The 25,780-nt window shown below is 33.3% G+C and overlaps 2 protein-coding genes across 2 annotated transcripts in view; one reads left to right on the top strand and one right to left on the bottom strand.

Annotated features, from left to right (window-relative positions):
* Positions 1 to 56: 56 nt before the first annotated feature.
* Positions 57 to 4,284, bottom strand: LOC106720850 (RIB43A-like with coiled-coils protein 2). Its single transcript, XM_014515647.2, has 10 exons — positions 4,271 to 4,284; positions 3,802 to 3,950; positions 3,560 to 3,700; positions 3,062 to 3,222; positions 2,572 to 2,707; positions 1,855 to 1,959; positions 1,476 to 1,615; positions 488 to 575; positions 292 to 398; positions 57 to 206 (listed from the first exon to the last, which is right to left on the bottom strand). The coding sequence occupies exons 2-10, from the start codon at positions 3,922 to 3,924 to the stop codon at positions 65 to 67; spliced, it is 1,143 nt and encodes a 380-aa protein (XP_014371133.2). The 5' UTR covers positions 3,925 to 3,950; positions 4,271 to 4,284; the 3' UTR covers positions 57 to 64.
* A 123-nt stretch (positions 4,285 to 4,407) lies between these two features.
* Positions 4,408 to 25,780, top strand: part of LOC106720849 — a 79,055-nt gene continuing 57,682 nt past the window's right edge. Inside the window, exon 1 of the mRNA XM_045683608.1 lies at positions 4,408 to 4,810. Coding sequence (XP_045539564.1) covers positions 4,618 to 4,810 — 193 coding nt within the window. The 5' untranslated portion in view covers positions 4,408 to 4,617. The remainder of the gene's footprint in view (positions 4,811 to 25,780) is intronic.

The raw sequence follows: 25,780 nt of genomic DNA, 5'->3' as shown, positions 1-25,780 counted from the left end.
AAATTGTGCCGACTACAGATAAAAAAAATGTGACACTTTAAAAATTCCCCAAAAGCGTTATAATTTATCTTGTAGTTGTATTGAATTGAGAATAATATTCATCAGTAGGCGTGTTGTTGTACACGACTTCTTTGAAGTATTTTTCTTTCTCCTTCTGCTGCATTGCCAATAATTGGTTCTCTTCCATTAATTGTTTAGCCATTTCCCTGTAAAATAATTTTAATATACGAACAATATCGAATTAACATAATACTTTGAGGTTATGTCTAATATTTAGAGGTTATGTTATACCTTCTTTGTCTTTGGTCCAGAATATCTTGACGGGCGACTTCACGCTGTATAGATTTAGACAACGCTTGCCACTCCGCCTCCATTTTGTCAGCGGCGTCTCTCTTCATCTGGAGTAGTAGTGATTTTTTTTTTTACATTTTATACAATCTCAAAATCTGGGTAATATTAGGATCAATAAAAAAAGGCAATAACAAACCTTGTTGGCGGCCATTTGTTCTTTCTGCGCGGCATAGAACTTCTTCAGCTCCTCTTGGTTCATGCCTTTGTACATGAAACCGATCGCCCTACAATAATTTTACTATAATTTTTTTTTTGGTTCATAAAAATTTTACTATAATAAATCGTAAGTTATGATTAATTTTAGGGCATTTTCAGCAACATGACTTGTTCTAATTAAGTGTTTACCGTGGATTTTACCTGCCAGAACATTATTGTAAAAAATTTCACCAATTAATAACAGTCATATTAAAGATTTAATTATTTTCAACTTTTAACACAAAGTTACAAAATTTCAAAAACAGCACATTGTTCAACAGTATTCGAAGCTCGAACAAAGCTCAAAGGTCAAAAGCTCTAGAAAATGAAGCGTCGTTGTTAACTTTTAATGCACTCTACAAGCAAATAAATATACATCGCTTAACTTTTGTAATACGCGCTTACAAAAGCAACTTAAAAATAGTTTCACAATTTTAATTACTTTTAAAATGGCGAATACATAAAATGTTTTGTTGTTTATTGTCGTTTAAAATTTTAAATTTGTTAGTCTGTCCATGTACTTCTTTTTATAACAATAATGGCTGTCGCCCGCGATTGCCCGCGCGGAATTAAAAAAAAACTTAATAAGTAGCATATGTGTTCTTCCAGACTATGCTCCGGAGATACCTTTAAACAAACATCCATCCATCCATCTAAAATTTCGCATTTATAATATTAGTTAGATACATATTACACACACTTAGATACCCATCTTTATTTTCCTCGGCACTAATAGCGTTGCATTTTTTTGTCGTAAAATTTCGAATCAATCTTACTTCTCACTAATTATAAGTCCCAAAAGATTGGATGTTTGGACGGTATCTTAGTTTGGGAGAACACATAGGCCATTTTATTATTTAAGTTTTTTTTAATTCCGCGCGCATGGAGACGCGGGCAAAAACGCTAGTTTATTTATAAAATATCGTCACCTATTTTTGCCGAGGGCGCTCTTAGCGACATCGGGGTTCTCAGTGAGCATATCAGAAGTGAGGTTGTTGTACATCTCTGCGGTGTTATCTGCTTCCTCCTGCTCCTTCAAGATCTGCTTGATTTGCTTGCGCTCAGCTGCCTATGTTCATACAAAAATATACAGAAAACATACATACATACGTTAAAGTTTAAGAAGTAATTATGATTCATAAGTTACAGCTTACAGAGGAAAGAATTCTTGGTATGAAATGTCCCAAAAATACGTTTACATATAATTGCTATTAGATCATGTGCAGGCGCCGAAAATATTAATATCCTATAAGTGGTTTATTAGTAAAAAGTAAAGAATTCATGTTGATGTGTTTGTGTTTAATTTACCAAAGCTTCATTGTAGCGCAGATTAGCCTGGCCCAGTCGGTATCTACATTCTCGTTCCAACTGATCCAATTCGCTCGCTCGAGCATCGCGCGATTTTATCGCCATCTAGTAATCAGTAGCTAAAACTTAAATTAGTTAAAATGCAATACCTACACCTAGACAATGTGCATTTGTCTTATTAATTTTCGAATCAAAAACTGTGGTTCGAATTAAAACTCAAAAACCAGTGATGTATAAAGTTGAAATCACATATAAAAACTCCATTACACTCTGTTAAGAATACGATTGCATTACGCCGAAGGAAGTAAGCGATTTATGATGATTGATTTATTCCAATGAATTGAGGAAACGTAACCGCACTGTGCGTAATCGAAAGAGGAAGGTATCGCTTGAGATAGTACCAACACCCACAGAGTCCGGCCGGATACTGTTTAAGAACTATTTCCCAAGAGCATTTTAATATTTAATTTCTTAATGCAACAATACACTGAGTTCTATTTTTCTACAATTTCTTTCCCAGTTAACGGTAACTAAGGTAAAAAGGGTCTATTTTTACAATCGCTAAAAGAGTTACTCAGTGAATATTTAGTACGAAAAATCTACACTATGCTATTGTAAGTAACCATTTAATTTTTATTTCTGATGGTAAGTCTGATCAGAAAAATAAAATAATTGAACACTTTTCTATCGCAAATAGGACGGCAGACTTTTTTTTACCATATAAGCTTCCTCCGCTTTCTTCCGTTCCTCTTCAGCAGCCTTCCTCTCCTGGACCTGCTGCTCGAGCCAAGCATTTTTCTGTTCTGCCATTATCTTCTTACGTTCTTCATAGTTAAGATCTTCTCCTTCAAATCTGGTAGAATTTAAATTAACAATAGAATTAAACGATTGAAAAATGAAATGTAATTATGTACTTATTAAGTAAGCATAAATAAGCTTTTAATCTGCTTTTGTTGTAATGTCTTTGAACCTAAAATTGGATAGAAGCTCGTCTATAAAAAAGGTATACCAATTATTTTATATTTTTGTAACTAATGTTGATGTGGTAGGTTTTAATGTTTTAAATAGCCAAGAGAGAAGTTTTTTGTCCTTAATCTCTTGTTTCTTTCTTCGTTAAGTTTTGAACAGTGTTGCCAGTCTCATGTGAAATTATAGTAAGAAAATACTAGATTATTTTTATCTGTTTCGATAAAACAAATTATCTTACTTCTGTGCACTGGACATGCCAACGGGATTATCATCGGAGGCTCGTGGAGGAAGCTGCTTCTTTAGTACTTCAGGGTCGTTCAGGTCATATTCCCGGCGATCTTCAGGTCTTTGATATCTGTATCTATACTCGTTAATCTCCAAGTCGATACGACGACGCTCCTGAGGTTCATCGTTATAAATTTAAAATGTAAATCCGCCAAACATATTACATTAAGATATATAAGATAAGTAACTAGTATTGTGTACCTTTTTTGTCAACATGTAGAGACATTGAATACATTAATATATCAAAGGTAATACGTTTAAATCCACTTCGCTTAAGTACTATTTGATTAATTAATCAAATTTGTCTCTTTATCATTCAAACTTTTGTATTGGCATCAGTTGAAATATAAACGATTGTGTATTTTGTGTTATTTAAGAAAATATTTTTTTTAACGACCATAAGTGTTTTGAAAGGAATTATGCTGTTTAAGAAGTTAATGCTGCACGATACCTCCCTTTCCCTTGCTTCTAGAACGACAGCGAGGTTGCTGTCCTTAATCATCTGCTGCGCGAACGCGAGATTCTTCCTCTCTTGTTCATCTCTTTCTGCTCTCTTTTCCTCAACTTGACGCTCCAAGAAGCGAACATCGACCTTTAATTATTCAAATTTTTGAAAGAAAAGTTAAACAATTTTTTTATATTACGAGGTCTCTAAAATCACTCAAGAATAAAACTTAAGAATTTGGTACACACGCCAATTTTCCTGTTTCTTGCGTTAAAAATTCTAGATCTTCTTTCGAGCTCGCATTGCCGCCGCCTCTCTCTGTTCTGAGCTTCTTTTCTATCACGATCATTGGCTATCTGTAGCTTCATCATCTTGATAAATTCTTTTCGAAAAAATTCTGGGAATAGGAAACAATATATAGAACAAACAACAACCGTTGCCGGGGTAACAATATTACAATGATTTCTTTTACATTTCTACAGTGTTAATACATGTGGTAATACATTCAAATAAATTAACAAATCATTTTCTATTCGATTGGAGAATTATATTTCTTGTAAAACAATATCCTGTAATGAAAATACTTGTTATGAAGAAAGTCTCAATTTATATAAGTATAATTAACATATAATTTATAATAAATATATGATATATATATATATATTTTGTTTAATATTTCACCATTTTAAGAAGTCTACATGACAAAACTATTTTTACCAAATTATAGGAAATATCATAATTTCTATCCAATTGGTAAGAAAGCTACCATAGCGTAGCTATCATATGGCAACACCGTAGAGTGCGGTAACACGCGCCTACTTCGGCGATTCCGCGGACTGAAATGAGTGAGCGTTCACGAAGTGTAACCGCGCGCGCTTCACTTGTATCACGAGTTGACCTTGTGACGACGCGTCCTACGTTCGCGTGAGCCCGCGTAAAAAATAATCAAAACATTTTTTTGACATCTCTATTTTGGCAATTTGTAAATAATAGACTAAAAAAAAGTGTTTGCTGCGTTAGTGAGATTTATTCGCGATTATTTCTTTTGTGATGTGATTTGTAATATGACCAGTGTTTTAAAAAAATCAAGAGGTACAAAAGGTAAATCGGAATCCATGCAAGAAGATTTGCCTGCGAGATGGGGGAATGTGTCCCGCGGGCACAGGTCCGAGGACGTGGGAAAGCTGATCAGATACATCGATGACAACATAATTGGCAAAGGAAATTCTTTCTGCGGACCCTTCGGTCGTAGAAAAGGTAAAGTTATTTTTTTTCTATGAAAATTGCTATTAGAATTTAGAAAACTTGTTTTGAAATTTTAAATTTTTCCAATGTTATATTAATATTTTAAAAATATTATTGTGGTAAGATTGAAATATATACGAATGCTAATTTTATAAATTGTTCGCAGTTTCGCTTACTGTGATTATTTTAAGAATAAATGTTTATAAAATCAAATGCTCTTCATTCATTTTGTATGAAAAGCGTTTGATTTTATATCTTTCACTTTTCGTTTAAATAAAAACATATTTGTATTACCTATTTTTTATTCGGAAGGTGTATTTCCAAGCATATGTAACGAATTTTTTTAGATAAACACGAATATTATTGAAATTGAATTATGATTTATGTTGGTTAAGATGATTTTATTCAAAATTTAATATTATAAAATTCAATTTTGGCGAAGTTGTTAAACTGATGTTTATATGAGTCACTGACCTTGAATTAAATTTGCACTCGGTGATTTGACGGAAGAATTCCACTCCGTCTCATAGATTACTAGATTCATGTAAGTTGTAATAATTTTCCTTTAAGTATCTAGTTAGTGGTGTTTTTTTATAATATCCCTAAAATTACGTAGGCTATGATAACTTAAGTATAACTTATACACGTATAGTGTATAGTAATTATTGTTCGATTTCCAAGTGGGGGTCTTCGTAAATTGATGCCAGAGTTTATATAAAATACTAGCTGTTCCCGTGCGGCTTCATTATTATTACCATGAAATTCTATTCATTTTTGTTCCACAGAAAAACTTTGTTTTATTGTTACATTGCGTGTTTCAGTTGCAAATGTCAAAATTCAAATGCCCAAGACAACGAAGGCGTTTGACATTGGCTGAGAATTACAGCATAATATTTTTTTTTAATTTACCCACCCTTAAGTTAAATAGCGTGAAAATATATAACCTAAATTATGTCTTAAGTATGGGTTTTTTTATTACAAAAAGAATTCTTTTAAATATGTCTTGTTAGATACAATCCTGCGTTATAACGAAGTGTGTGTTACGCTTTATTAAATTAGTATACATACATATATAAAATTCAATGAAATGAAATGTACTTCTGTATTAGTTTTCTTTTTATATTTTAAGTATTTATTCTCAGTTAAATCTATCGAAATCCGGAAGAAAAATCTATACCCATGCCAATAGAATATTTTAAAATATGACCCACCTTGAGATTTAAAACGGGATTTGGTTTTGTTTAGTTCTTTCATTTGACAGTTAAACCGAAATAGAGTTATTCATTTATGTGGTAGGAATAGACATCGCGTTGGTACCTAATTAGACATCTCGAAACTTCGCATAGGTTAAAACTAAGACATTGATGTTTGATAAATATTAGATTGTATTTGAAAAAAATATTTAAAGGAATGACGTTTTTTCGTTAAATATTAAGTACCAGCTGTCGCCTGCGTCCGTTCGCACGGAATTAAAAACATTATAGCCTATATGTTCTTCAAGACTACGATTTATATCCATGCTAAATTTTATCCAGATCCGTTGAACCGATCTGGAGATATCTTCAAACATCCATCCATCCATCCATCCATCCATCTACAAATTTTCATTTATAATATTAGTAAGATTAGTTATTGTTATGTTATTGATGTATTACTTCCGTTCTATTAACGTGAGCGGATTACGTTGCTGTTATCGCACGAAAACAATACGCGTATTGTTCTTAAAACAATATTGTTGAAAATAATCTTTATTCTAAATAAATTGTTCATGGAGTTTTTGTAAAAAGTGTTACCAAAGACCTGTTTTAAACTATAACATCTTTACATATTAATAAAATTTAAATGTCTGATTGTAATATAAAAAAAAACTGTACACTTGATGATGTATACGCGTGATGTATTTGATAACGAAAAAGGAATGTTTTTTCATTTTTCTGTCTATAGTTCTGTTCGCAAAGCGGCGTTTGTTCCGGGTAATTAACAGAATGGATGGACCGATTTTGACGGCACTTGGACGGGAAAGTAGGTGATGCATTTGAGCATATATAGGCTTGCCAATATTTATAGTATGGTGCAGTTGTGTAGTAATAATACGATGTATTATTTTTGGATTAGGCATCTAAGTATATTATAAACTAGCTTTTACCCGCGACTCCGTCCGCGCGGATTTAAAAAAAAAAAAAAACTGGGTAAAAATTGTCTTATGTCCTATTCCTGGTTCTAAGCTACATGCCCACCAATTTTCAGTCAAATCGATTCAGCCGTTCTTGAGTTATAAATGGTGTAACTAACACGACTTTCTTTTATATATATAAAGATATAGATAGAGCGCACGTGGGGGTGGAGGGAAATGAGAGGGCGGACGAACTTGCGAAACAAGCTGCAATCGGAATGAAGACCAAACCCCACTACGAAAAGTGTCCCATTTCATACGCTAAGCGACAGATCCGCTTGGAATCGCTTGGGGTATGGAATGGGCGCTACAAGGACGGTGAAACTGCCTCGACAACCAAAGTCTTCTTCCCGGATGTCATAGAAGCGTACTCCATCATCAGGAAACTGGACGCAGACCCGGTACTTACACAAATTTTGACCGGACACGGGGGGTTCTCTGCTTACCTTTGCAAGTTCCGTTGTAAGGAGAGCCCCTCGTGTGTGTGCGATCCGGGGGTACAGGAAACCGTGCTGCACATCATCACCGAGTGCCCGATGACCGGCGCAAGGAGGGCCGACTCTGAAATCAAATTAAAAGAAAAAATTAAGATCGACAACTTATGCAGTCTAATAAGAAATAAAGAGAAAAGAGAAACGTTTTTAGAATATTGTAAGGAGTCGGCCCTCACGGCCATAAAAAGGAATAGGGTGTAGGTGAAATAATTTATTGATTTTAACTATTTATTGATATTTATTGTTTTTATTGCTTTTTAACTTTTTATCCTTTTAAATTTATTTTTAATTATATTTGAAATTTGAAAATTATTATTGTAATTTTAAACTAGTTTTAATTGTAATTGTTTTTATTGTCCAATTGTACATAGTTTTAATATTTTATTTAATGTATTATTTTTTAACCTAGACATAGCAATAATATTGTGATATTAGATTTAAGATTTTATGAAAGTGTATAACCGCACCCCAGGTCCCTGACCCAAAAATATGTTAGGGGGAACGAGAGGGCGGCATGGCGCCGCCCAATAAAAAAAAAAAAAAAAAAAAAAGATATAGATAGATACGAATGTTTAGATGGATGCATTTTTGTTTGAAGGTATCACCAGAACCGCTGAATCTCGCTGAAATTTACCATAGACGTATAATATAATCTGGAAGAACACATAGGCTACTAATTAACTTTTTTTTTTAATTCCGCGCGGACGGAGTCGCAAGCTAGTAATATTATAAAGTAACTGTTATTACTGTTAACATTTTTCCATCATCCGACGGAAAAATTCGATGTAACGAACCAGTATACCGTTATATTACAATTTTTTTTCCTTTAAAATTTCTTCGAGGAAAGTATAGGTGAAAGGCAGTAGTATGCGGCCACAAAAAACTTTAAACAAGTTCCGAAGGACGCCCGGGGGCGGCAAAAAAGTGGACGGAGAACGAATCGTTTGTGCTTTTTGACTTTTTTACCTCTTGTATTTAAATTTGTGCTTTATTGTTATACATTTGAACGATAAATCGAATGTAGTTCCGAGGAACGATGAACACATGAAAAAAAAAACATTGAGAGAATTAATAGACAAGCACATATAGTAAAAAGCTCAAACTCGTCCTCCGAAAGACTCCAGACAACTTTCTATAATGCCTGGTTAACATCATGCCAGTACAGTATCAAAATAGCGCTGACATACAACTGGTATAATACTAACTGCCGCCAGTGAGCTCAAATAATCCATGTCAGGCTAGCGCTATTGTCCTACTGTACTGAGATAATGTAAACCAGGCATTAGGGGGTGACTGGGTTAGTCAACCACGTTGGACCAGTGCGGATTGGTTGGTGGTGACAAATCTATTGGAGATATATGGAGGTTGTATTACTATGTTATTCTTTATCATAAGAACGTCGGATGACTGCCTATTGCATAGTATCTAATCCATATTTATACCACCATTAGAAAGCTTTATCCAAAGGTAAATAATAATATGTATTTTTTAAAGTGCAATTAACTTTATCCTGATAATGTCGAGTACGAAACAATTAGTTGCAACATGTTTCCTGTTATGTAATGTAATGTTTATTAACAATTCAAACAAGCGCGTTAACTAACGAGGTAAGCTCGTAGGAAGTGCGGTGTCCCATTACAATATAAACACGCGTATATTATTTGAATTAAATTAATTTGAATTGAGGAAATAAGGGAATTACGTCGCAAATACTTTGTGGTAGTGAAATGGTAGATTTGCATACAATTACTTAAGTACCCCATTGGGGTAACACTCCTCACCTTGTTACGTCGACCTATTTACTCAAGGATGTTTTATTCTTTGACTTTACTTAACGTACTGCACTTTTCCTATTTTATGTGGGTTACCATTGATTTCTGAGACCGAAATCTCCGTTTAAAATATCTTGTTATCTCTGTTTTGTCAGAGATAATGACAGGGATGACGATATGTTTTGTACAATGGTTTTAGTATCAGAAACCAATGGTGAGTTAAGCAAGTTCCTATATTCTACGTTAATCTGTCATCTCAGTCGATACTCTTTTCTGTATCATATTACTATTTAAGTATTTCTTTCTTTAAGCGTCCGGTAACTCTTTTACCGGACGCTTAAAGAAAGAAATACATGTTTGACAAAGCTTGATCACGCTATTCATCAAACATCTCAAACAGAGACAAAATCTTCAAATATATTGGCATTATCATCAGCTCACTACACGTCCCCTCTGAAGGGCTCGTAGTCTCCCCAAGTTAGGGGTGACTAGGCCATAGTCAACCACTGGCCCAGTGCGGGTTGACTTTACACATATCTTTGAATTTCTTTCTCAGATATGTGCAGCATCACGATGTTTTCCTTCATCGTAAGAACGTCGGATAAGTGTACACATGTAAATCGAAAAACACATTGTGGGATTTGAACCCAGGACCTGCAGATTGCAAGTCAACTGCTTAACCCCTGTGCCACCGATGTTCTTTATATCGGCATACTGCTAAGTAATTAACAACCATATTTATAAAAAGTTTGTTTACAGATCGCTTTAGGATAGTCCTCATGTAAATATCTCATCTAAAGTTTTATTAAATGACAAAAACCTAGGCAATAAAACACGACACTTATATAATTGTTGAATAACAGTAATTATAATAATTATATGTGCATAATAACAATAGACACACTTCACTTATCGCTGACTCATAGAAGTATGTTCTAGAACAAATAGTCAATGAATCTGCCTGTTACTTTGCGGAAATCCATTACTGAAGCACTAGATAATGTGTTATTGTAACAATATTTATAATCCCATACAAATGTCACTTTCACGTTTTGAGTGCGATGAAAATAGATACGTGTTAATGACAATAAATTATATAAAAATGTATAATTATTCTTCTGATAGTCTTAAACCAAAGAGATTAAAATAAAACAGTTACAGACCGGACATTCGGAATGTTAACCTCAAAAAACTTCAATCATAGACGTGTCAAATTAGATTTGTAACCTAGTGGAAGCTCTTACCCTCATGATCTCAGGTTGTTGTTAAGTGAATAAATCCAAAAAAAAAACTTATTATCAACAACTCGTAATTTAGTATAAGGAATATGTGCAAAAAAGTGTACGGACCAAGAGTCTGTAGATGTCATTTATTCTGATTAAAAAAAAACTAGTGCAAGCACGTTGTGGATTTGATTGGTTTGCATTGTTCCGTCTATTGATACATGTTGTATGTATTATAACAGTTGGAACAAGAACGGTAGTAATTGTCATCGCTGTCTTTAGATAGACCAATAGTGAACCTAATTTGATGATCTTGGCAGAACATTGATAATACGAAGCTGGTGCTCTAGATCTAGCGCCAAATTTTCCCTACGTTATATCGGTATGACACATATACAAATACAACACGGTACATTTGTGTTAAGATATTCATAATCTATGGCGGCTAAACAGCAACGGTTCTCTAACTGCGCTTTGGGAGAGATTTCTACTGCTTTATTTACATGGTTTAAGGGCCGAAGTTAATAGGGTTACGAGACAGTATGTAATTTGCGGATCTATGGCGCTGGTTAGCTGTGAACATATCTTCGCAGGTGGGTCTACTTTGGGTAGAGGAAAGCACATACATTTGTATGCCAAGCCCCTGTATTCTTTTTCATCCCTATATATAAAAAAAATGTATAATATAATAATCAACGCCTATTGCGAAATACCAATCTTCTTAATATTATAAATGCGAATGTTTAGATGGATGGATGGATGGATAGATGTTTATTATTAGGTATTTTCATAAAAACTAAACGGATATCACTGAAATTTGGTATAGATGTAGAACATAGTCTGGAAGAACACATAAGCTACAAATTAAGTTTCTTTTTATTTCCGCAATAACGGCGTCTTGGGTGACAGCTAGTCTACCATAAACTTCAAATAGCACTGTACACCTCTTTACCCTGTCATAATCTTTTGTACCCTCCCGTACCTTCTCCGATACACTGACATCATGTTAAATATAACAGTACCGTTCCAAATGGGAATGTAATTTTCACTGAGCGACGTCAGCTAAAACGACAGGTTAAGGTTAAATATTTGCAGATGATTTATTGCCGCGTCAATTATCAGCCTTGTTTGACTAAACTGTTTTAAATTAGGTCATCGATAAATATAGCAAGTTGAAATCATAACAACAGGTTTAAGTCGTATTTTCATGCTATCGAATATACCATAATAATGTAAGCAGAGATGAAGGATTTCGATTTGTAACGACTCTTGAGAAACCCTTTTGCATTTAATATGTTCGGATTAGATATCTGCAATATTTTTTTTAACCGCAAATAGTGATATATATAAAAAAATATGTTAATACCATCAAGTTGTACGTGACATGACAAACATCTGAGACATTGAGAGTTGTTAATTTGCAATTCATATATACCTAATACATGTAACACGTTTACATAGCGTTGTTTTACGATAGCTTGTTGATAACGATACAGGCTCGTGTTCTGTCTTATTTACTGCTGTGATAACGATGTTATGAAGTATATTAAATAACAAGCTGTCGCCAGCGACTTCGTCCGCGCGGAATTAAAAAAAAAAACTTAATCAGTAGCCTACGTATTCTTCCAGACTCTGCTCTACATCTAGACCAAATTTCATCGAGAACTGATGAGCCGTTCTGGAGATACCTTCAAACAAACATCCATGTAAACATTCGCATTTATAATATTAGTACGATTATACTAGTTATGTACTGCTGTTACAACCGCTGCAGTTAGCGTTGCCAGGCGTCCGGATAAAGCCGGACATAGGTAGGCTTTTTGATTGCATGACCGGCCAAAATAAACGGTGTCCGGGTTGTCCGGCTTTTGTTAGGCTTTTTACATTTCGCAAACGAGAGTGGCCGAGCGTCGACGACGAGAGTCGACTGACGGTCGTGTCCAGCCAAACTGGCTGGTCTGTTCGGCTATTAGGTTTGGCGACCTGGTAACCCTAGCTGCAGTCTTTTAAAAGTCGTAGCCGCTATCAAACTCTTCTATTTTTGTTATTTTTCTTGCCAAAATTGTCATATCCATATTTATGATTGATCGATAAATATGGTCAAGGTCATTCATTTAACATTACATGAACTGCATCATTAATCTGCCTTCAAAAAGGCCTTCTTGAAAAAGGTTAAAACATTAAGTTTCACAATTAAAGAACACTTCAATGAGTGTTCTCTTTTCAAAGATTGAAATATTTAAAGTATTTCAATACTCTATTGTTTTTGTCGTTTGTGTTTAGTAACTCTGTATACGGTAGCGAACGTGAATAAACCAAGTCGGTATGTTCTTACTCATTAAACTTTCGCATTTTGGCTCTTTGCCTGTACTGTAAAGTTACCATTTGGAAGTTATTGTTTCTATTTCCTGGATTAGAAACAATAGCGCGTTTGGCAACATTCCCCATATATACAATCAATTGTGTACAACTTACCTTGGTCCAGGATTTGGTAATGTATTACGAACATTGATATATAGTTACTGGAAATAAATTATGAAAAATCAATTAATTATTTTAAAAAAAAGTAGTATTTTTTCTATGAAACCAATAACAATTATTTCAACGTAGGTAATCAAACATGATCACTATAGTAGAAAACCTAGAAATAGAAACAAAACGTTTACTTATTCTTGTTTCATTTATCAAGTATCGTTCTTGCCCGTGACTATGTCCGTGCGGAATGAAAAAAAATTGTTAAGTGGCCTATGTGTTCTTCCAGACAGTGATCTACATCTGTACCAAAATTCATCCAAATCCATGTAGCTGTTCTGGAGATACTTAGCAACAAACATCCATTCATCCAAACTTTTGCATTTACAACATTAGTACGATTTCCCTATTGTATTTACCCATTATGTCTTCTTTATATTAATCAAGTCTTAATTTTTTTGGTATATGTAGGCAATATTTAAAACAATACTAGCTGTCGCCCGCGACTCCGTCCGCGCGCAGTTAAAAAAAAATGAAAAATAGATGTTGGCCGATTCTCAGACCTACTGAATATGCTCACAAAATTTCATGAGAATCGGTGTCGAAAACTGTGACACGAGAATTTTTTATATTAGATTAGTAAGTAAACTGCTTTCTTTTTGCGAAATCAACTAAGATTTTCTTAGCAAAGCTAAGTAAACGCAGAGATGTCGTTTTGCGATACGAGCAACAATAAAAAAGCGTAGCATGTGACTTATCGGCCTGACGACCTTACGCCCGCCAAGGCGACTCGCTGCTATAGTAACAAGTATTCCAATTCTGAGCCACGTCTATCAAAATTCAAGGGTAAACAGCCTAAACTTCTGCACTAAAATGCATAATTGCATAATCTAAATAATAAGTAATTTAATTTAAGTTTACATTGAAGAAACAACTGTCCAAAATTAAGACCCGGACTGAGAATAAGATTTAAGACGATATTATTCTGGTGTGCAGTGGAAATCCACTTTAAATTTGTAGTCGCCTCGTATGTTTGTATGCCAGAACCGTGCAAAACTGAAATCCGTGATCTCTGGGTCACGGGCATGTTTTTTTTTTAGTATTTAGTTTTGTTCAAAAGATGTTATGTGTGTCGTATTACATTATAATGGAATATAGTTACAGTATTCTAACTTAAATTCTTATACGTTCATATTATTGCTTATGTCATTGGAAAATTCTTCATAGGTTAACGAACGAAATTTTCTTTTGTTAAAATCCTGATTTACAGTTAAAAACATAAAATAAATAGCTGTCGACCAAGACTCTATCCGTGCAGAGTTAAAAAAAACTTAATAAGTAACCTATGTGTTCCTTCAGTCTATGTTCTACATCTACGCCAAATTTCTTTGAGATCAGTTGAGGCGTTCTGCAGATATTTGTTAGAACATCCATCCATCTAAACATTCGCATTTATAATTTTAGGTTATTAAGATAGTAAGACCATCGTTATATCATAACAGTATACAAAGACACAACCTATAGATTATTTTGGAACTAAAATCATGTCCGAAGTAGTCTAGTCGAATTGTCAATCCATTTGATAACTTCGATACAATTTGCGTGGTTGCGTGAGCCTCCTATTTTGGGATGTTATTCAATTACTGTTTCTTATCGGTATTGTTCCGTTGATCAATGACTCTCTGACATGTGTAGAGATAAAAATTGTTTGCTTTTATAAAACTTTATCATCTTAAATACGTCTTATTAATGTCTTCGACAATATGTGGCATTTTTTTATGCCGTTTTATGTATTTTGTCTGTTTATGATGCGTAAAATGTCATTAAAGTTTTTCAGTTTATTGCAACTCTAACCTTATAATCTAATTGTAATTTTTTTGTTTATTTTGATTGCAGGTAAATATATAATATATCGGAGCATATAAGAAATCATCTTATAGTTGGTAAGGCTATATTTGTTTTAAGATTTTATTTATTAGTCTAAGATTATGTAACAAAATGATAACTAAATCATACACTGAAGTAACTATTTATGATGGCTTCTTACATAGAGAATATGTACTTTGCAACAACTTCAGATCCCAAAACATGTTTCATAAAAACTGACGAGGCGTTGCCAAGTCAGAATGTCGTCATCGATGACGTCACAGCGCAAAACACTTTTCACACATTTTAATTGCTTCCTGCACTATTCTAACGGAACTCACTTTTTATGCATGAGCTAGTTTTATAGATTGTTTCTTTTTTAATATTAAAAGCGATGCAGAATCAAGTACTACTGTCAACTTGAATTTGACTCTTGAATAAGATATTTTCCACAAAAACCGTGTAATGCCTGTTTTACAATATGCCAGTATAATAGGACAATTGCGCTGGTGTGGGATGTGTGGCTCCAGTTAGTATTTACAATATTCTATTGTTGATTTTTAGCGCTACTGTTTTACTATACTGGCATAATGTAAACCAGGCATAATGGAATATATTTATATTGTTCAGTATTTGTCGCTATCGCATACGTCTTGATTTAAATGTTAATTGATGTTCATTTGTTTCAATTATTCGACTCCCGAGAATTGGTTTTTGGTTTAATAGAGCATATGAAATGTTGTCTTGATAAATGTGTATATAGACAGTAGCTGTCGCCCGCGACTCCGTCCGCGTGGAATTAAAAAAATCTCAATGGACTATCCGTTCTTCCAGACTGTTCTCTACATCTGTGCCAAATTTTATCAAGATCCGTTGAGCCGTTCCGGAGATACCTTCAAACATCCATCCATCCATCTAAACTTTCGCATTTATAATATTAGGAAGAAGTATAGGAATCATTATAGTCAAATGGCAAGATTGTGTGATTATTTTTAAAGTGTATTTCAAATAAGAATTTATATGAACACGTGCCATTGTGACGTTCAAAAAATGATGTTCAAAATATGTTAAGTAAGTAAGCACGTTGTTTTGAAATAAGTAATACACGGTATTACAACTTTATTTGCATATTAAGTCACTGCAGCGTAAATTCGTATCGAAAGCTGGTAAAAATAAGAGAATTTTCATAAAGCCAGTTAAAGGTTACCATAGCATCCGATATAGAATGCTTGCTCGTAACAGGAAAGTCGATAAAGTGCCGGCGACACGCCGCAAAACGATCGCGAAAACAACCATATAGCGTATAACTCAATGCCAGCTGATGTGGCTAGGGATGTGTTAATTATTATTTTAATAAGATTAATTCATTTTCTTAGCACTTGTCAACCTTAATATGGGTAAGCTCAGAGATCCTTGTTATACAAATATCTTCTCTCTGTGCGCGGCGTACTCTGTCGATTAGAGGTAGGAAACGAATCTGCTAATAAGGATGTCTATGGATGGGCAGCAGTCAATTTTCTATTTTGGCGAATTCAAGATTCTGATGGCTTGTTTGGTAACACATATAGAATAACAATTTAAGTAATTTAATTAAAAAAAATTTACCAGTGGTATAAATAAAATTGGCCAAAAGTTTATGCGAAATTTTTACCTTTTTTTAGTAAAGATACGAAAAAATTAAATTAACCTTATTCTATCGATATAAAATTCGATAACAATCGACTGATGTAGACATCACTAGTACTGCATCAATGCCGTTAGACCGCCGCATTTGAAATGAACGTAGGTTTTTCTGAGGTCAAACTATGTAATGAGGAACCGTACCGGCGCGGCGCACCAGTTTATGTGACCCTGTTGCTGTTAACTTTGCACCAATTAAAAGCTCTCGTTGATTGATTGTCAATTGTTTTTTTTTAAACTCAAGTAAAGAAAGTAAGGATTATCGTTTAACCTACATCTCGTATTGTCATCGGTTCAAATCCGCCATTTGGCTGTAAAAAGGAATCATTTTGTAAAATTTTTATTGTAGTTGGATTTAAAAGTATCCAGATTTATGATTTGATAGTAATTATCCATTTTTACCAATGTTGAAACATACTATAGCTTTTGTATTCTACATGGAAGGAAATATTTTAACAAGTTACAAATGGTTGTCATCTGTATGTAAAATTAATAACGGAAAAAAAAAACGTTGTAAGTTCGTAATGCGCAATTACTCGTAACACATGTGGTTTTCGAAATGAGGATAAAGTATGAAAACAATAACATAATTTATTGACACCAATATTATAATTATTGTTAAGTTAGATAAGGAGCACATTAAACTTGAAATAAATAAACAACTCTATTGAAGTTTATTAAGGTCGATATAACGAGCTTTTTAGTATTAATCTGTCTTTCTTATCTTACTAATATCATAAATGCGAATTTTTAGATGGATGGATGTTTGTTTGAAGGTATCTCCGGAACTGCTCAACGGATCTTGATGTAATTTGGCGTAGATGTAGAACATAGTCTGGAAGAACATATAGGCTACTTATAAAGTTTTGTTTTTAAATCGTTCAATAGTCGTTTTACCGTTGGTTTCTGAGACAAAAATATCTGTATAAAACATATCGTCATCCCTAATATTATCTTTGGCAAAACAAAGATAACAGTATGATTGAAACAGAGGTCTCTCAGAAACCCACGGCTAGAATATTGTACGGCTTAAATTTTGTTTACGAGTAAAATAAGTTTATGTTAGCAAAAATAAATGATGATTTTTAAAACATTATAATAGACAAATTAAAGTGACCTAAATAAGCAAATTTTCCGCACAGAAATAGTTGTTGGCAATTATTTTAAAATGCTTACTATTTACACCTTTTTACATTCTGTTTGAAGTAAAGCGATAATCGCATTTCGACGTGATTTAATAAGTGGAACAAAAGGTTAACGACTGATGTCTGTTTTTATTTTAAAAATTAAATTTGTTGAATATAATTAGCATGTTTCTGTGTTGTATTGTTAAATACATTGGTTCCTTTTTTGCACCTTTGAAGACTTAGATCTTGGACGATAAAACTTCTAGAATCTTCTCCAAAATGGAACAAAAACAAAAGCAGATCAAATATTTTTGCATCAATTCTTGAATATATAATTAATTCCAAGTTTAAAATGTAAATCTTTTTTAATAACTTAATCTAAGCAATTTTAATATAATATCCTACCACTGCATTATTAAGAAATAATGATTAACAGCTCATAATATAACTAGCGGTCGCCCGCGACTTCGTCAGCGCGGACTAAAAAGATACTTCCAGTTACCTTCCAATACAAGCCCCGTAAAATCGTCCACTCGTTACGTTACTTTTGTAGATTTTTTTTTATATTGCATACAGACACACCAATTTTTTTTATTGTATCGAATACAGATGATTAATTAACATCGCAAGCGGTCAATAACATTAGTAATCTTATATGTGTTGAATATTTTTTAAGTAAATTTCATATTACATGTTGGCTTCAAGCCAGAAAAAACGTGATGTGTGAGACCTATTTAATGTGTTGTCGCAGATAAAAATGACTGATTGAATTTCATTAAAGTGCTCTTGTTTATTTATTATCTATTTTGATTTATCGCCAATCGAATACGTCTCTGTTATTTGTGTAATTAAAAACTTTCAAAACTAAATCGTTATGTTTCAGTAAAGTGTTTACAGATTGTTTTTATATCTCACATGTTATTAATGTAGTTATAATATGCAGAGTAAAAAAGCCAAACAAACCAAGTAAAAAATGACCTTAACTCTTCCATACAGGATACCGACGACCGGACAATTGAAATCATTTAAATCCATTTGATACCCGGAATACCCAACACTAGGGTTAGGTTCATTAACCTCGGACTTAGAACAAGTCATGTCGGTGTATAATTACGCTATAGTTTTTTGTAATCAGCAAAAAAGTCTGAACTTATAAATAGTGCTGACGAGTGTACGCTTCAGACTGTATGACGCCCACAGTTTATTGAACCCGCCAAAGTATTATTAATGAGCCGCCATGTTAAATTTCGTGATGTCCGTCACAATTTGTTAACGTTTTACAACAACTAATTAGAGTAGGTATACTAAAGTACAAAGGAGTTACTGCGAAACACCACACTTATTTGTCTCGTAAAAGTTTTATGTTGTCAATTTTTTTTAGTCCTTTACACCCCTTTTAAAATCTAATTGGTTCCAACGAAGCCCCTACTTCAACTTGCGAACCCTTAAATTTATTTCCCGCAATCATTATCTCTAGCTGGCTCTTCTGTGTACTCCGGGACCACACGTACATATACATCTAGACGATTTTAAAACTAAAGTGTTTCACTGATTTTTACATTATCGGATGCAATTTATAAGAATTGAAAATCAGCAGCTTGTAAAATATAATGACTTGTTTTGCATTTTATCGCTTCTTCGTTTACATTAATTATAATCGTAACTTAATTATGCTATTTTTATGACAGCGTTTGATCTCCCGTCATTTTATGTCATTGCTTAATTTATTACGCATTATTTATTGTCAATAAAAATGAATATTAAATAAGTTGTTTACGAACAAACATAATATCTTAGCGTAGTTTTATAATCGTTCGTGATAAGGCAAACTGAAGGACATATAAATGCACGTCTCGTTCACAATAACACGAAACAAATACAATAGTTATTGTTCAACGCAAACTAATCGTTTGTATTGTGCGTTTCTTTTTAATCAAGGGCCAGTTATCAGTTGATAGATATCGTAATAATGTAATAATTGTGAGTATTATATTAACAAATAAACAATAACAGCATTGGTCCAGCTAAATTTCAATCACTGAAGTCTTTTGAATATCAGTAGGTACCGAAATTTACTAGTAAATTTTAACGCCTACGAAAAATGATAGAATATTTAATTCTAGTCTTAGAATATTATCTTTTATATCATTACAAAGTTACACTATCAAGAAATAATTTTACTGACGTAAATTATTTAAAGTCATGGTCGTCGGGTACAAACAACATTTAAAGATCAAAGAAAATAACCGTTTGCAAATACTCGGCATGTAACATTCGAAATGTGTCTAATGATGATTTCCACATCTTTAAAAGTGAATGGAAACTCGATATGTGTACAACTTAACCGGTAATGGTGTGTAACTTGGATAACTTAACGATATAAAATTCAAATGTCTATGTAATTCTATTCGCAGTGAGCCAACTCTTAGACTCGAGCTCTTCAATGGAGACAATACGAGCAACGATAAGTTTTAGGTAATTCGACATATAATGTCAATTATAATGATCACAGTTAAGTTGCCCATTGACACATTTCCACCTTATGTTTGTATGCAATTGTTTCAAAGCATTTCATTAGTGAGCTTAACATTCGGCCTGAATAGTTCAATGCTTTGGCTGTGTTCCAATTGCAGGCCTGTGCTTCGGCAACATGGAGTCTAGTTCAAAAGTTGAAGGACGAATACTTTATAGTTCTTTGTACTTTATCCCAGAGGGTATATAAAACTTTGTTTCGTAAGTGTATTAAACAGAAAACTTTTAGATAGTAGTTTTAATGCTTTAATTTTCTAGCCTTTTCAGTTAATTTTATATGTAGATATGTAATTCTGCAAGCAAGGATGCAAGGGCCGCTACCCCGCATACTTCGAGCGCTATTCTCCACCAACAATGGACCTGCTATCCACTAACACAGACCCGATAGTAGTTAACCAGAAGCTTTTATAAATTTGTACCTTGTTTTAAACCAACGTCCATGAGCTAAACAACAAATATTACAAAAACAACAAAGTTGGCGTCTTTTTTATATATTCATAATACATTATATCAACAGTATTATATAAGCTAAACGTTTGTGAGTCACGTTGTTTTCCACCGTATTTATCAGTTTGCGAACAATAGCTTAGTTGTTTCTTGCTCCGTTGCCTGAGTTTGTACTTTGTTATGTTTGAATGTAAAAGTTGCGTTGTAATCCGTTAACACTTTACATGCCAATACGATTGCTTATATAAACTTGCCAGGCGAGTATATAGCATTGAACGTGTTAATAAAAATTTAAACATGAATAAAAAACGATAAATTAATTTCTTTTGAATTCACTAGTGGAAAAAACATTAAGTGACCTTTATATTTTATGGGTTAAAATAAATAATCCTACAGATAAATTGCATTGCCTGTAAACGCTACCTAGACCATTAGTCTAATACATTTCTTGGTATTTTCTGCGGCATCTTTGAAGTATTGAATTCCTTATAAATTAAGATTAACTTCAATAAAACAAATTACTTCATCTTTTGCCCTACTGTTTTATTTATGGAATAGACTCTGATTGGACAATTGAATTTCGTAGATTAGCTTAAAAACTTAAGTCTTAATTTTTATCTGTGGTCTTAAAATTATGGTAAGTGGTCTTTTTCTACCTACGAGATTTTCCTTTTCTTGTTGTGATTTATGCCAATCTACGTTAGCAATCCGTTGTCATGTAAGCAACAAAGTAAACATGTAACAAATGCGGCCTAATTTTAGTGGATTTGGCGGAAGAGTGACGCATAGGAGAAATATCTTCTTTCTGTGCGTCCCCTTCTCCGTTGATTAAAGGTAGACAACAAATTTGCATTTGCGGAATTTCGGCGAAAACAGTTGGCCGTTTGGTCATTTGCCACCTTTTGATATAAAAAAATGTATCAAAAAGCTCCTACATTTTCTGTGGCCTCTTATCTGATTTACCTTCTTCACTTCCTACTTGAAATAAAATCACATTCAACAAAGACTTTGTTTCTATTTTCCTCGTACATTTGCCAACTCTCAAATGTATAAAGAACTAATTTCATTGTCTCCTAAAGTATAATTCTAGGGTTAAAAAGATTTAAAAAAAAACATATAAATACAGACGAATTGAGAACCAACTCTTTTTTTAATCTGATGGAAAAATAATCGAGTTAATTAAAATTAAAAAAACGTCTCCCTTACATTCCCTTTGATGAAAACATTAATGGAAATATGTCAGTTTCCAAGTCAATGAAGTTGTCATTGGACATTTTTTAATGTCATCTTACTTTTAATTTTCAAGTTATTTACAACATAATTATATAAATTTCATAAATTATCTAAGCTTTTACACTCAATAAATCCTTGAAGATAAAGGAAATGTCAGTTAATAAATAACATAAACGCTTTGTTTTGTTATGGAGGAAGTTTTACAACTAAATAACAATGATTTAATACTAGTAAATCAATATTATCACGAAGTTAGTCAACAAAGAGTTTACAAAGAATAGGTATTATTGAGATTGCAAACAAAGGGTTACATTTTTTTAACGTATTTAGACTCTTTAAATGATCATTAAACACTAAGAAACTTCCCTTAGTACAGATTTAATGACACAAACCTACACTAATGAAATTAGTAAATAACTAAAACTTTTGATATTACACTTACGAGAAATTACTCTAAATTATTTAAAGATTTCTTTAACCTTCAAAATTGGCCCTTTTCTTGGTCTTTTTGTAGATCGTTTTTTTTTAAATTTTGTATTCCATTTGCTAAAAGCTTGCTTAGTCGATGTGAAATAAAATATTTCAATTATTATTAATATATATACTTATGGTTTATTAACGGTATGTTGAATATACTTTAATATTTAATTTTTCTCATCCGTTCAGTTTCCAGCTAAGATACAGGGCCTATAAACTCGGTATGTCCGCAGCCGTCGGATTCTGAGAATCGGCCTGTTCAATGCCTTACGGAACCTTCCAGACTCGTTCCTATCCCTATTTATATATGTCATTTTATCCGATGTTTTTTTTTTAACTTATCAAATTCGCGATGTTGGAAAACATTCAAAAACAAACACATCTATATATATAAAAGAAAGTCGTGTTAGTTACACTATTTATAACTCAAGAACGGCTGAATCGATTTGACTGAAAATTGGTGGGCAGGTAGCTTAGAACCAGGAAACGGACATAGGATAATTTTTATCCCGTTTTCTATTTTTTTTTCTAGTATTGTTAAAGCTAGTATTGTTATAAACAATTCAAAGAGTCTTTCAAATCTATTCTTTCTATGTAATATAATCTCTATTTATGATTATACACGTAAGTATAAATTATTTTTATGTAGCTACTAGCTTTTGCCCGAGTCTTCGTCTACGCGGAATTAAAAAAAATACCGTATATGTTCTTCCAGACTAAGTTCCACATCTGTGCGTATCTGTGTGTATCATCAAGATCTGTTTGGCCGTTCTGGAGATACATTCTATCAAACAAACATCCATCCATTCAACATTCACATTGATATTATTAATTATAGTAAGATTATAAACAGAACATTTGATCTGCTAGAAAATTTCGTGAATCCTCTTCATTTTGAAATACTAAACGATGTATCAAATCTGTAAAAATGTTTTGTAATAGACTAGTATATTTAAAATTAGTCACAGTAGCCAAATAGACAAACTGTTTCTGAAAAAATCTCTTATCGCATTTACGTCATCGATTATCACAGCTCAATGTTTACTTACTAGTGACGTCACGTGCACGTTATGCTAAATTTAACATTATTATCACATCCATCATTTTGGTACAAAAAATTTTATGTTATACTTTGCTGTTACAGATTTGTTATAATAACTTGATGAATTAATTATAATTATTTAAGCATAATACTAAAAATAAAACGCAATTATTGATTTCAAGTAAAAAAGCCAATGACAACTGTGCTCCTAAAATATTTTTGTGCCATTTTCCTCACACAGACAGTCCTATAGTAGGAACTTTAAATAGCATTTTGAACGCCATCTATTGCCAAACAATCAATTCAGATTTACAAAAACACAGGGTTTTACAAAACCCTTATTTTTCTCGTAGACGGCCCGAGATCTAATCCCAAGATTGGTATTATACTTTTTTATATTTACATTAATCTTTATAAATGTTGTATAAAAAATTTTAAAAATCTTTTTTCTTGCTTTTTTTTCATTAGTTTACATAAAACGTTTACGATTACCAAAAAAGTTTAATCTAAACAAATTTAATTTCATCTCCTAATTCCCGCAAGTCTAAAACACGCTAGTAACTTTTTTCTCATCGCTGCGTATATATAGGTCAGGAAAAGGGATGATTACGGGGAGTCCGTTCCTACACAGGTAACGAGTGATGGGTATAGAGCTTTACTAATTCTTACCCACCAAGACCGCACTCACGTTTGGTCGGACGTTGCAGTTCGCGGCAAAGGAGGTCAAGCCGTTGAGTTAATCTCAACGCGCAGTCAGATTCTTTCGGCCCAAGCAGGTCGGAAGTCTCACAGAGGGTTCGGTGTAAGCTTCAATGTCTTACTATCGATTCGAGGTGTCTAGTAGTGCACTTCGGCACAACTGTTGTAGAAACTATGACTCCCTTTTTGCAAAGTTTTAAAAGTATCAATTAAACCTTATGTCCTTTTGCTTTTAACCTTTTTTTTTGTTAGCTTAAATTATGACTTACTCTGTAACCTCAGGACTATACTATATTGACACATGTATGAATATAAATTGTTATCTCTTATATTCTCTTAAAGAATTAGGCAGGGAATGTATGGACAAACGTAATCCAAACATATTATCTGAGGCACTATAGCAGCGATTGTGCCTCGGCCTGCTCCAATAAATTTCTCCACGTCGGCTTACTTTGAACTTAATTATATAAAAATAATTTATCCCTATGTACATTCAGTTCTGAGCTTAGTCTCGAGGAATTTACTATATGAATTTGTAAAATTAAATATTAATAACAAGATAATTTAGGTTATAACAAAGTGCACAGAATTTGCAAAATCTGTTTAATTTTTAGACGAAATTTAATAGAATATTCGCACGTTAATAACGTAAAATTTATCACTACACCAACCTAATAAGTTGACGATTACAACATATTAATTCGAGCCCAGTGTTTTGTTTGTATGTGTGTTTATGTGTAAAAAAAATAACTTGACGATCCTCCATTCGCCCATAGTCCGGCCGCGCGTCTTTAAGTTATTCGCGAGTGAACCGGGATCGAGCCCCGCTGAGTAAAATATTTATATTTGAATTAAACTGTAATGTTTTGTTTTATTGTTCTAATTGTATTATTTCCTATTTCGGATTTTAGGTTTGATATTTATCGAAAAAAATTACGTTAAATATTTCTTGATTTTTTTTTAATTAATTACGATTAAATTAGTGATTACGAAAACAAAAGCGTTTGTTTTCTTTTTATAAAAAAAAAATCATAATGATTTTACATGTTGTATGCTTCAGAAATATTGATAGACATTGATTCCTGTGAATATAAACGTCGGAGTCCTAACACACGCTATCAACTTTTTTCTTGTCGCTTCGTATATATAGGGCGGGCGATTGTACTTTAACGGGGAGTCCGTTTCTACACAGGTAACGAGTAGATCGGGTAAGAGCTCTACTAAATCTTATCCTCCCAGCCGGCGCAGCCACGTTTTCGGGGGTTTTTCGTGCAGGATCGCGGCTCAGGGATGGTCAGCCTTGTCGAGACAGAGTGGTTCTCACAGGCAATTGTGCAGATTCTCACGGCCAGAGCGAAAAGGTCGGAGTCTCATTCAGTGTAGAGATTTGGAAATGCCAGTCTCGAAGTCGAACTGAGGTGTACAAAGGGTCCCTCGACACCACTGCTGTAGAAACTATGACTCTCTTTTGCATATTTTTCCAATTTTTAGCCGACTTCAAAAAGAAGGAGGTTATCAATTCGACTGAATTTTTTTTTTTTTTTTTTTTTATGTGTGTTACCGCGAATCTCCGCCCCTGGTGGTCCGATTTTGATAAAAATTATTTTAATCGAAAGGAAGTGCTTGCAGGTGGGTCCCATTTTTTTGTTTTTTTTTTTAAATAACTAGAAGACTAGTAGATTTTGAATAAGCTTCAAAATTTGTTGCGAAAATTAGGGACATTTTTGCTTTCAGCGCTTACGTAG

This window comes from Papilio machaon, chromosome 22 (genome assembly GCF_912999745.1).
Source record: "Papilio machaon chromosome 22, ilPapMach1.1, whole genome shotgun sequence".
In the NCBI taxonomy this organism is placed as follows: Eukaryota; Metazoa; Arthropoda; class Insecta; order Lepidoptera; family Papilionidae; genus Papilio; species Papilio machaon.
The sequence above is the reverse complement of the archived record's forward strand: the minus strand, read 5'-3'. Positions and strand labels throughout refer to the sequence as shown.

Excerpts from the sequence above, each read along its gene's own strand:
- LOC106720850 (XM_014515647.2), bottom strand. The coding sequence starts at position 3,924 with ATGATGAAGCTACAGATAGCCAATGATCGTGATAGAAAAGAAGCTCAG. Across the intron at positions 3,701-3,801 it reads CAAGAAACAGGAAAATTGGC|GTCGATGTTCGCTTCTTGGA; the intron begins GTGTGTACCAAA and ends GAATAATTAAAG. Across the intron at positions 576-1,475 it reads AGCGCCCTCGGCAAAAATAG|GGCGATCGGTTTCATGTACA; the intron begins GTGACGATATTT and ends AAATTATTGTAG.